Below are 12,724 nucleotides of genomic sequence, written 5' to 3' on the forward strand. Positions count from 1 at the left end.
TTTGCAGTTGGAGTTCAGGATGCAGTGGACTCGGAGCTCAGGGAGATGGCTAGCCAGCCCCATGACAGTCATGTTTTCAATGTAGACTCTTTCCTGATCTTGCGAGATATAATCCAAGATTTAGTAGTTGGCCTTTGCGGAGCAGTGACCCAGTCAGGGGTGGGTCCTGTGGCAAACGAGGCCCCTGTGGCTGGAGGAGGGACAGGTAATGAAATGGGACCAGTGTCACTACCATACTAATGTGTCTACATGTGCGGGAAGAAGCTGCTGCATATGTGGTCTTGACTGGATTTTATTATTAACATGGTCAAGTATTTTTTAACCATAATAACCTTTCACTATCCACCTGCAAAATTAACATCACTTGTTTTGTCCACGTTTACCACGTTTAATATGTCCCTAATGCTTTAAAAATCACAACAAGATCTGCATGTGATTGACACCCCTACAGCAACTTAGATTAGGGTGTTTCTTAAAATGGCACAGATTCTTGTGATTTAAGAACTGTGTTGGCATACACCAATAACCTCAGTCATAATTTAAGACACCATTTTCAGATGATATCTGTTTGTATTAGACACAGCTGTAGGTGAGAGGACATATATACAGACAGCAATAAAAAAAAACATCCATATAGTGACGCCTCAGACTGACATTCCTCCAGAAAAGCATTGGAAAAGAACATGGACTTGGGGATGCCTTACCCTTTAACAATAGCTAACAATGCACCACTGCTTACGTGTCTTGCACTATGTATGTTTGTCTTTATCAGTCACAATGTCTATCTGTGTGAAATATGTGCAATATTCTGTATTTGAAACAGTGATGAACCTGATTGGACTCATCCTTGACCTGCAGTAGCAAGTACTTGCTTTTATATGTAGATGTCCATGAATGACGTGCAGTATGTTACAATAAGCTACGTCAAGTTAAGTTAAGTTTGTACTCATTTTACATGGAATCACATGTAATACGTTCTCAAGTACTGCAAACTTGTAGGCACCAAGGATGGGCCACAGGATCATGACTGGTCACTTTATCTGAGGTCCGTAACAAGAGTCTGCATGGGATGGCTGAACTCAGTGGAGCTTATACAAGGGACATATCACACAAAGTTATAAGGAACTTATAAACTAAAAGTTTAATGACAAAACAAATTATTTTGTTTTCACACTATGATGACAATCCTGAATATCCCCTGAACAACTGTGGATACTTTTTTCTTCCCAAGATCGATTTTATAATAACAATAATCATTATGAATATAGTATTTATTAATTGGTATAGTTAGACATGATAATTATTATTAAACATTACAAACAACTATAATAATTTAAATACTTTCCAAATTTTTCCATCAGGCTCAAACAATGTCACATTTAACATTTTTGACTATTTATCACAAGTCTCTCTCTGTTACAATCAAAATTATGTCTAATTTTCCTATTTTTTTGTGGGAAAACATTAGTTTTTCTAGAGTTTAAATATATATATTTTTGGCCTCATTAAGCTGTTAAATTTGGCCATACAAGACGTGGAGCATTATCTAAATAATTCTCATGTCAGTGTTTGGTATTCGTACTGACAACCCTACTGTACTTCATCAGTCTCTCTTATGTTACTTTAATCCATATCCAATCCAAATAACCATTCGATGATAGGGAAGAATCACACTACAGTTAACAACAATCCTGACTAATTATATCACTTTAGGAAATCTCCTTGGTTCAGCCTACATGCAGTATGATGTGTTTTGCAACGTTGTTATTGATTTGTTCACTTTGAATGTCACTAGACACATGCAATGATATGCTAGCACGAGTTCCTTGAACGGATCCTTTGTCTCTGTCTCACTATGTTAACGCTTTCACAAGTTCCATTTTGTTTTGTTTTTTCTCTCTCTCCCCTTAAAGCACAAGATTCAGCTGACCTAGTGCTCTTAATTGATGGATCACAGAACGTTGGAGCAGCGAACTTCCCCTATGTGCGTGATTTGGTTTTGAGAATCATTGAGCGCCTTGATGTGGGCAGGGACACTGTTCGGGTGGCCTTGGCCCTGTACAACGCCAACCCAGAGATAAAATTCTATCTGAATAGCTATGACAGCAAATCATCAGTCCTGGAAGCTGTGAAGGGCCTCGCCTACTCAGGGGGTGACGAATCTAACCTGGGGGCTGCCTTGGAGGAAGTGGCCGAGAGCCTTTTGAGCCAAACAGCTGGGGGCAGGGCAGACGAGGGTGTGCCCCAGATGTTGGTGGTCATCAGTGCTGGGCCATCCACTGATGATACTGGTGCCGGTGACCGGGCCCTAAAGAGGGCCAGCGTTATCACATTTGGTGTGGGGATTGCTGATACTGCCTCTGCAGATCTGGAAGCAGTTGCTACAGATAAAAGTTTTGTCCTGTCAGCCCCTGATTTCAGAGCAGTGGAGAGCATGGGTGACCAGCTGCTCCCATACATTAACGGGGTGGTCCAACGCACCATTATAGTTCAGAATGAGTTCACAGAAGGTATGTAACTTCTCTGTAAATGTTGGCGGGGCATTGTGGTTGTGGAAGGGGATTTAAAAAATTAAAAGCCCTAGAGAGCTCACGATAAATGTAATATAGTGTGCAAGGTAAGATATGCTTGTATTAAATTTAAAATATCTTTATTCTCAATCGTAATAAGGGCTTTTAACAGGCAATAACACAGTAAAAGTGAAAAGTACTAACCCTTGTGAGTGTAATTAGACTCAGCTGATTAAGCTGTTAAATGTATGGATCCATAAAGTTCCACAAGTCCATTGTAAAGGTAAACAGCCTAATGGTGAACAGATTTTCTACTATGAAAATGACATTGAAAGAGACTACCTTACCATGCCTTTCAGAACCTGGTTTATTATACAACATATATTCAACAGTAGTGGGACATCATCTCAGCAAGTGCAAACAATGAAAAATAGTATCACAAATTTGTATATGTATATGGAAAGGGAACATCTCTCAACTAATCCATATAGCACTTTTTCACAGCACTAATTGAAGCTGCATTAAGTTATTTTTAATGGCTATATGGCAAATGGTTGACTTCAAAACAAACTCACAGCGGCAAGCTTATACTTGTACTATACATGTACTCATTTTAGCATATTTTAACAAGTTGTCATGGCGAACACATTGTCAAATACTCGCCCAACAGTACTTACACATCAAACAGAACCAGAGAAACACATTCTGTTGCAGTTTAAATCAGGCACTTGTTAATTCCGGTTCTCCACCATTTTCATGCGGACAGGTAGAGAACAGGCTGGTATGAGCTTGGGTGATGGCACATGCTGCCCACAGCTTTTTTTATGGGGAGACTGGGAGTGACTTAGTATACAGACTCCAGACCCAAAGCAATGATCTGAAATTCTGCATAGAGATGCAGAATAGGCTGTGCCCATGTCGTATATGCCCAAGAACATTCCTTGATACAGTATTTTGTTGGTATATTTTTGCAGTATTTTGTGCATTCAAGTAAATCATTTTTCGTGAATTCAAAATGTGTGCCGTTTACTTTCGAATACAGTTTTTTGTTGTCAAACTTTATGAAAGAGAAAATTCCAACAATCATTGCAGTGCTGAGAACAAATAAGTACATACCTATATTAAATGATTTTATAAACTCTATGAATAACCAAGAAGTAGTCCAGTGACACTAGTCTCTGTTCCGTCATGTATTTTTATTAAATGTTTTTTGATTAATCATTAATGTTATTGAGCATTTCTATTCAAAATCTAAGCGTAATTGATACCGTCTAGGGTACCATATGCAGCTGTCAAAACTTTAATTAAAAAATGCTCTAGGATTTGCAAATTGGAATTCATACCTTATGAGAATACATCTTTAAGAAACAACATTTAGAAGGTGTTTTTTCTAGTCTAGTTTATTAGTTAACACATATCCCAAATAATCTTATATAAATGTAAAATATAAATCTAATGATAGAATGTCCTTTGTTGGCTTTGTTAGCCTTTACATATGTATTATTGTAGCATTTCTTAAAATCAGCTTTTATTCTCATATTAATGTTATTCTTTTTTCTTTTCAGTTTTGGCAGTCGGAAAACGAGACGTCATTTTCTTAGTCGACAGTACAATGGGTTCGCAGGTCATCAACTCCGTGCGCGAATTCATCAGGCAGTTTGTGAGCGTCATGCCAATTGGTCCAGATGAAGTTCAAGTGGGTGTGGCCCAGTTCAGCAATAACCCTCGACTTGAGATAGATCTCAACTCCCATGGAACCAGGGAAGCAGTAACTGCTTCTTTGGGCAGTATCAAACCAAGACCTGGACAGGCAGTCAACATTGGAGCAGCCTTGGACTTTGTCCGGGAGAATATGCTGCGACCTGAGAAGGGCAGTCGTATTCAACAGGGGGTACCCCAGCTTTTACTGTTGATGACCAGTAAAAAGTCCAGTGACAGTGTGGAAGAACCTGCTAAAGCCCTTCAGCGAATGGGCGTATTGACTCTAGCTGCAGGCTCCAGGGCTGCTGATGAGCGGGAGCTGAAACAGATTGCCTTTGCTGACAGCGTCGTGTTCATGCTGAGGGACTTCCGCGCGCTGGCTCGTAACCCAAGGGCAATTGTTGATGCTCTCTCAACTCTAGCTGGGGTGGTGGTGACTGAAGTACCCACTGAACCAGGTAATGGTTTGTCTTCTACACACATTCAATACATTTCAAGTGCAATTAATGAATTAACTGGACTTTGAATAAATGGAAATGTGGAGATGAGTGACAAATTAATGGAAAACCTTGAATAAATAAGTGGAAACAAGTATTATAAAATTAGGCTATTAAAATCCTACATGCTCTGTGACGTATAAAAATGCTGAGCAGATCTTGAATTTGCTCAGCAGAACTTGAATGAACACGTATGGGAACTTTTGGACCAACTTATTAGAAAGCGCTTTCCGCCACTATCATCAAACCACCAAAAGACTTTTGTTGTAAGACATGTCTTTTGGAAGAATAGTATCCCATGAAACATGAGACATGAAATACAATCAGGGGAGTCCAGAGGACGTAACAGTTCTGTGAGTTTGAAGGGTTAGGGTTAAGGGGTTAGGGTAACTACTAATTGTCTATTTTTATTTATTTTTTTAATCCTAACCATTGTCTTTTCCTAAACTTAACTGAAGGCTTTCTAACACGTGGTTAACGTTGTGAAACGGTCACAGTTTCACACACATACTGGCAATTTAAAAATGGCATATACCAAAGCACACTGAAATTGCTCTGCTGGCTCGTGCTGGACCAACACTATACTAAGATACCTCATGTTTTTTTTAATTTGTCACCCATCTGTAAGGACTTTACTGCAAGCTGGAAATCAGGAAAATAGGCTTGAAAAAAAAGGTCTTGAAAAATCAAGGACAGTCCAAATGCCCAAATACTATTTTCAAGTAACGAAGTCCTCAAGCAGTCATTGTAATTATGACCCATTTTATAACGCAGCTAAGCTAGCACTAATTAGCTACAACAGATATACAGTATGTATTATGTATCTTTTTATTGACATGAATATACATGTTAGATTTGGTCTACACAGCAAACTAAACGGTACCTGCGTCAGGATAATTTTAATACTGTTGTAGCTAAATTGACTAAACTTTTTGGGTTGTGGGTGGTGCTAAATGTGTACAATACAATAGCCAATATACAATAGTAAAATAGGGATCCCTAAAGAAAAGCATTGGGAACTACTGCTTCATTTGACCTTTTAATGTGTCGCTAACAGTGCTACATCCTCTAGAGCCTGAAAGTATAAGTACATGGTATTACTCAGTGGATATATTCTTTATTCTGTTTTTGTGCTTTTCCTTAGGGGTGGAGATAACCACAGTGCATACTCAAAAAGTGGTCAGAGACATTGTTTTCCTTGTGGACGGTTCCAACTACATTGGCAGCACTAACTTACCCTATGTGAGAGACTTCATTATCAATGTGGTCAACCAGCTGGATGTGCGTCCTGACAGGGTCCAGATTGGTCTCCTGCAGTTTGCTGACCGCCCAAAAATTGAATTTTATCTGAACACCTACACCAGCAGGCAAGATGTTGTGAATGCAGTCTCTCAACTCAGGCTGACTGGAGGCTCAGTTTTGAATACAGGAGCTGCCATGAATTATGCCCTTGCCAGCATGTTCCAGCGATCAACTGGGTCCCGCAGGAGACAGGGAGTCCAGCAGGTGTTGGTTCTGATCACAGGTGGTCCAGCCCAGGATGAGGTTAAAAGCATAGCCGATAAACTGGCTCTGGGTGGTGTTTTGACCTTCACAGTCAGTTCTGGGCAAGCGGATGACGCCCTTCTGAAAACAGTTGCCTTTGTTCCAGACTTGGCTTACCATGAAAGAACCTTCTCTAATTTACCAGCTATGGCTGAACTAATCATGCCAAAGTTGATAACAGTGGTTGGCGATACAGATGTGACATTCACTGAAGAAAGTGGTGAGTTTTGTATTTCTCTATTTCTATTAATGAAATAAATGTGATGTACATAGAAGTTTCCCAGGTAACAATTATTTTTGTTTTTTTTGTTTTCCCTCAGGTGAAAGGGATGTTGCCTTCCTCATTGATGGCACAGAAAATGTTCGAGCAGATTTTGCCTACATCCGGGATTTTATCATTAAAGTAATTGAACCTCTTGACATTGGGACAGACAAGGTACGAATTTCAGTGGTTCAACACAGCGAGAGGCCAACTCCAAATTTCTACCTTAACACTTATCAAACAAAAGATGAAGTGATAAGAGCTGTAAACGCAATGTCACCGACCGGTGGACGCAGTCTAAACACAGGATCTGCTCTAAAATTCATGAAGGACACCATCTTGTCTGAAAGGCATGGTAGCCGGGCTGCACGAAGTGTCCCTCAGTTTCTGATTGTTTTGACTGGAGGCAGGTCCAGGGATAATGTGCAGGAATCTGCTGGTGCACTGAAGACAGGGGGAGTCGTACCGTTTGGTGTTGGAGTCAAGGATGCAGACCCAAAGCAGATTGAGGCCATTTCACACAACCCTTCCTTTGCCTTCAATGTGAAGGAATTCAGCGAGCTCAGCACCATACCACAAAGGCTCAATAACTACGTGAGCCTTCCAGCTGAAGAGCTGACTGTCGTTCTACAGCAAGGTAAGCTAAGTCTCTTTTCTTTTCGGCGTGTTAAAATTGCTGTAAGACAAACAGCACTTCAACTGATGTCTTTGGTGCTTTATCAGAATAACTGAATCTTATTTGTTGTGTCTTAGTACAAAGCACTGCTGTAAAAAGAGATATTGTGTTCCTACTGGATGGCTCTGATAACACAAGAAATGGATTCCCAGAGATAAAACTCTTCGTTAAGAGTGTAGTGGAGAGCCTCTCTGTCAGTGAGAGCCAAGACAGAGTGTCTGTGGTTCAGTTTGCTGATAACCCTGAGGTCAACTTTTATCTGAATTCTCAGAAGGCAAAGAATGACACTATAAATGCCATAGATAATTTAAGGCACATGGGTGGGAGACGCCTTGATATTGGGGGAGCTCTTCAGTTTGTGAGGCACAGTGTCTTCACATCCTCCATGGGCAGTAGAAGACTTGAAGGAGTGCCCCAGATTTTAATTTTTCTAAGTACTAAACCATCCACTGATGATGTGAGAAGCCCAGCTTTTGCTCTTAAAGAGCATGAAATTATGGCAGTGGGGGTTGGAGTGGGAGATGCCAATCTTTCAGAGTTGGAGATGATTGCCTTTAAACCTGGCTTCACATACAAGGTCACTGATTTCTCCAAGTTGCCTTCAATCCAATCACAACTTGTTGCTACACTGAACATAAACAAAGACACTGAGGAAACCATGACTGGAATCTCTGATTTAGTAGGTAAGAATTCCACATACATCCACAACATACATTATTTGTCTTAATAACAATAATAATAAGGGTTTTACTCTCTAAAGTACTCTCTCTGTCTTAGGAATATATAACAGAAATGCCTAGAGTCTAATGATTGATGATAAGATTATTACTGATTATGAATTGTGTTGGCACATTTCTGTTGCATAACATTTGTGATTTCCCTCACTAGAAAATCTGTTCTGTATTTCTTAGGCTTTCAAGAATGTAGCCCTTTCTTATACCTCTTTCCAATTTTCCACTTCAATGTTACTTTGAAGATGAAGAAGTCGACAAATAATTTCATACATCTTTTTGATAAAAAGATGGTTCTTTAGCAATTCTGCTTGAAATAACACTTTCAGAGGTTCTCATCTCTCTTTCCGTGCTCAGTGTATTCATCTGAGCCTCTAACTTGCTCATGCTGATAAATATGCATGAGTATCGAAAAGTCTTGAACGTGCAGTTCGTGAATTCTCTTTCTATCTATCCATGTATCACCTTCTTGACACAGGGAGCAATAAGAGGGACATAGTGTTTCTCCTTGATGGATCGGATGACTCCAGAAATGGACTACCAGCTATTCGAGAGTTCATAAGAAGAATGACAGAAGAGCTGGACATTGACAAAGATGATAAGGTTCGAGTGGCTGTTGTACAGTATAGTGACGACACCACAGTTTACTTCAACTTAAAAACTCACAGATCCAAAAAGGCTATCATCTATGCTGTAAGAAGTCTTCGTCATAAAGGAGGAAGACCTCGGAACACTGGAGCTGCTCTACAGTTTGTGCGAGACCATGTTTTCACAGCTTCATCTGGGAGTAGACGCCTGGAGGGAGTCCCTCAGATTCTATTTTTACTGACTGGTGGCAAATCCAATGATGATGTTTCAGGAGCTGCGTTGGACCTAAAACAAATCGGTGTTCTGTCTTTCGCCATTGGAATGAAAAACACTAAACAGGAGGACCTTCAAAAAATTGCCTTCTCCTCCAGATTTATTTTCAACCTTCCTGTCTTTGGTGAGCTTTTGTCCATTCAGCCCGAGATAGCTGCATTTGTCCAGGCGGAAATACAAATTGAGCCTCCCACTGTTGTAGGTAAGAAGTGTCACTGATTTGTAGTTGAGAATCAAACTCACTCGCCGCTTATGTTTTAGTACATTTGGTCTTTCATAGTTTGAATTGCAATGAAACTGCATCATCTTCTGAAGAATGTCAGTCGATCAGTTTCATTTTTCTCAAACATGTCTCCACTGGTGAGAGGCAACTGGCTGGTTATGCTGTTTCTTTTTTGGCTCTCATTCTTTTTCTTCTTGTACCCTGGAGAGTCTTCTCTTGACAGCCCCACATCATCAAATATCCTTTCTTGCTATTCTTAAGCTCTTCCTTGAGCCAATGATAATCACATCATTGACCGAATATGTAGAGTTATTACAATATTGAAGTCTTTTCAGCTTTCTCCATCTTCATTCTCCATTCGTTAAAGAGGAATATGCTCCTTCTCTTGTAGTTATTTCCAAGTTTCTCTATAATTTCTTCATCTACCAGTTTTCTTAAATGTTCTGGCATCTAACACCTTGTTTATTGCAATAATTAGTTTGAATTTCAATTACTTGCTCCTATGGCTTTACCAACCACCTAATGTGTAATGATATTATATTAATTTTTTATAATATATTTATAGCTTATGTATTATATGTCTGATTCTCAAACAAGGTTTTCCTTTTATTTTCTAGTTGAATTAGAGTCCTCTCAAAGAGACATTGTGTTTCTGTTGGATGGGTCAGATGACACATGGAGTGGCTTCCCAGCAATGAAAGGTTTTGTCCAAAGAGTGATAGAAACACTCAGTGTTGGTGAGAACAAAGACCGTGTGTCTGTGGTCCAGTATAGCAGAGATCCACAGACACATTTCAATTTGAACACCTACACAGAAAAACAAGATGTTCTTGCTGCTGTCCAGCAGTTGAGCCATAGAGGAGGCAGACCCCTCAACACTGGGGCAGCTCTTGACTATGTGAGGACTAGTGCTTTTGCTGAATCCTCTGGGAGTCGCCATCAAGAAGGTGTCCCTCAGATACTGATTCTGTTGAGTGGGGGAAGATCACAAGATGATGTTGCAAGTGCTGCTGCAGCTCTAAAACAGGACAAAGTTGTTCCATTCTGTGTCGGTACAAGAAATGCAGACATACTCGAGCACCAAATGATTGCATATAACCCTTCTTATGCTTTTTCCGTGCTTCGGTTTGATGATATTGAGAGCATCCATCAACAACTTGTGTCATTTGTGAAAAGGGTGCCTCGACAGCAGCCAAGACTAAAACCACAGAATGGTCTAGGTAAGAGTATCTATCTATCTATCTATCTATCTATCTGACTATCGTGGTCAATCTTTATTTCATTACTGGATCACTTCATGTATAACTCTAACTGAATATCATCACATTTGTCAAGTTTCTGCAGATCAAACCGAATCCATTCACGATATTGTGTTTTTGCTGGATTCCTCGGATGAGATGCAAAATGACTTTAAGGCAATGCTTGGCTTTGTTGAGAGAATGGTGGAGAAACTCAATGTGGATGAGAACAAAGATCGTGTTTCAGTGGTGCAGTACAGCAGAGAACCGTCTGTTGAATTTTATCTGACCACATATACAACACAGCAGAATGTTGCTGGCAAAGTACGATTTCTGAGGCATAAGGGAGGCAGACCCCGTAATACTGGTGCAGCACTCCAGTACATCAAGGATAATGTTTTTACAGCCTCTTCTGGAAGTAGGTACCAACAGGGTGTTCCTCAGATTTTGGTTCTCTTCACTGCCGGACGGTCCAGTGATGATGTCAGAAATGCCTTAGAAAACTTGAAAGGAATTGGTGTGATGGTATTTGTGGTGGGAACAAAGAATGCGGATACCCTTGAGATTCAGTCTATTTCACAGGAAGCCAGTCGTGCTTTCGTTGTAGCAGACTCAAGTGATCTGCCAGGCATTGAACAACAAATATTTTCAGCCATCAAGAAGGGTGAAACCCCTGCTATCAAACCAGTATCAAATGGTAAGCCTGTAATGACCATAATGACTTCATGTTGTACGCCACGTGCACAACTTCACACATTGTCAAATTGACGTAGACCTCTAGTCATTCATTCCAACTGAGGATGAATGATGGACAGCAACAGATTAGTTATGTTTTGTGGCCATTGTATCCGCTGGCCATCTGATCACGGATATGGAAAATGGTCCATTAAAATAGCAGAGCAAGTTGTGCACATGGGGTTATTGAACATTTGCATGAATCAGAAATTTCATCATTTTGTTTTTCACCAATTTGTTTAAATGCCTGTGTGATTACAGATCCCAACAGGAGAGATGTTGTTTTTTTGCTTGATGGTTCTAATGATTCTCAGCGAAGATTCCCAGATATTAAAGACTTTGTGCAGCGAATAGTGGTGGACCTCAACATTGATGCAAACAAAGATCGCGTGGCTGTGGTCCAGTACAGCAACACGGCAGAGATTAATTTTAACTTGACACGTTACTCAACAGAGGATGATGTTCTTGATGCAGTAAGAGGCCTAAGTCACAAAGGAGGTTATCCTCACAACATTGGAGCGGCTCTCCAGTATGTGAGGGACCATGTATTTACTTCTGATTCAGGAAGTAGACTCCTTGAGGGAGTTCCACAGATACTCATACTACTGAGTGGTGGAAGATCTGGAGATGACATAAGAACCCCAGTCACAATGCTCAAAGAGATTGGTGTTATTTTAATTGCTGTTGGAACAACTGACGCTGACACCCTAGAGCTACAGACAATATCTCATGAACCCAACTATGCGCTCTCTATTACTGATTATGGGGAGCTTTCTACTGCTAAGCAGGATGTGTTTTCATTGTTAAGAGAGGCTTCCCACCATGTAACACAAACTGCCCCCACAACGGATTTTGGTAAGATGTAATGTTTTTACCTTTAAACTACAAGATGACCTCTATTTAGGCCCATGACTGAATTGTAGAGGACTGGCACTGTAGCTTCCAATCTATTACTTACAGAAAATTAGTCATTGTTTGTACATCTTTTGTCTTTGTTGCAGATTCTAAGAAACATGATATAGTATTTCTTATTGATGGATCATATGACTCACGAAACGGCTTTGAAGAGATACGAGGCTTTGTTGAAAAAATTGTTGAAAGTTTAAATCTTGGTGAGAACAGAGACCAAGTGGCTGTTGTTCAATACAGCCGTGATGCCAGAGTCAATTTCTACTTGAACTCCTATTCATCCAAGACCGATGTGCTCAATTCCATTGGAACAATGAGCCATAAGCTGGGAAGACCCCTCAACATTGGCAAAGCACTTGAGTTTGTCAGAGACAATGTCTTTGCTGCTTCAGTTGGAGGCAGACGTGCAGAATCAGTCCCTCAATATCTGTATGTATTTAGCGGTGGGAGATCTGGGGATGATGTCAGAGGACCAGCACAGTCACTCAAAGAAAATGGAATAAAGACTTTTAGTGTTGGAACAAAGAACGCTGATACGTTGGAAATGCAAACCATCTCTTTCACTCCAGCACATTATTTTCATGTCACAGATTTTAACAATCTGCAAAGCATACATCCATCTGTGGAAGCCGCATTGAGGGGTGCACATGAAATAACTGAATTTCCAACTGTTATTGGTAAGAAGAAAACAAACATGGACAGAAACGTTGTATGATTATATACCACAGGAAAATTTAAAATGTTACTGTGATGTTCGTTTTGTGAAATGTTTGTTTGTATCCATTTCAGACACTTCCACAATTGCAGAATTAGAACTCCAGAGTGCTGATATTGTT

The 12,724-nt window shown here is 40.1% G+C and overlaps 3 protein-coding genes across 3 annotated transcripts in view; all 3 read left to right on the forward strand.

Annotated features, from left to right (window-relative positions):
- Nucleotides 1-12,724, forward strand: part of col6a3 (collagen, type VI, alpha 3) — a 108,488-nt gene that overhangs the window by 8,893 nt on the left and 86,871 nt on the right. The window contains exons 3-7 of the mRNA XM_070914180.1: nucleotides 1,914-2,510; nucleotides 4,076-4,669; nucleotides 5,451-5,455; nucleotides 5,861-6,470; nucleotides 6,574-7,152. Of these exons, the coding sequence (XP_070770281.1) occupies nucleotides 1,914-2,510; nucleotides 4,076-4,669; nucleotides 5,451-5,455; nucleotides 5,861-6,470; nucleotides 6,574-7,152 (2,385 nt within the window). The remainder of the gene's footprint in view (nucleotides 1-1,913; nucleotides 2,511-4,075; nucleotides 4,670-5,450; nucleotides 5,456-5,860; nucleotides 6,471-6,573; nucleotides 7,153-12,724) is intronic.
- Nucleotides 8,379-9,002, forward strand: LOC139292558 (collagen alpha-3(VI) chain-like). Its single transcript, XM_070914919.1, has one exon. The coding sequence runs from the start codon at nucleotides 8,379-8,381 to the stop codon at nucleotides 9,000-9,002; it is 624 nt and encodes a 207-aa protein (XP_070771020.1).
- On the forward strand, nucleotides 10,446-11,845 carry LOC139292559 (collagen alpha-3(VI) chain-like). The gene is made up of 2 exons (XM_070914920.1): nucleotides 10,446-10,941; nucleotides 11,241-11,845. Exons 1-2 carry the CDS (start codon nucleotides 10,446-10,448, stop codon nucleotides 11,843-11,845), a joined length of 1,101 nt encoding a protein of 366 aa, XP_070771021.1.

The sequence above is a fragment of the Enoplosus armatus genome, chromosome 11, assembly GCF_043641665.1.
Source record: "Enoplosus armatus isolate fEnoArm2 chromosome 11, fEnoArm2.hap1, whole genome shotgun sequence".
NCBI lineage: Eukaryota > Metazoa > Chordata > Actinopteri > Centrarchiformes > Enoplosidae > Enoplosus > Enoplosus armatus.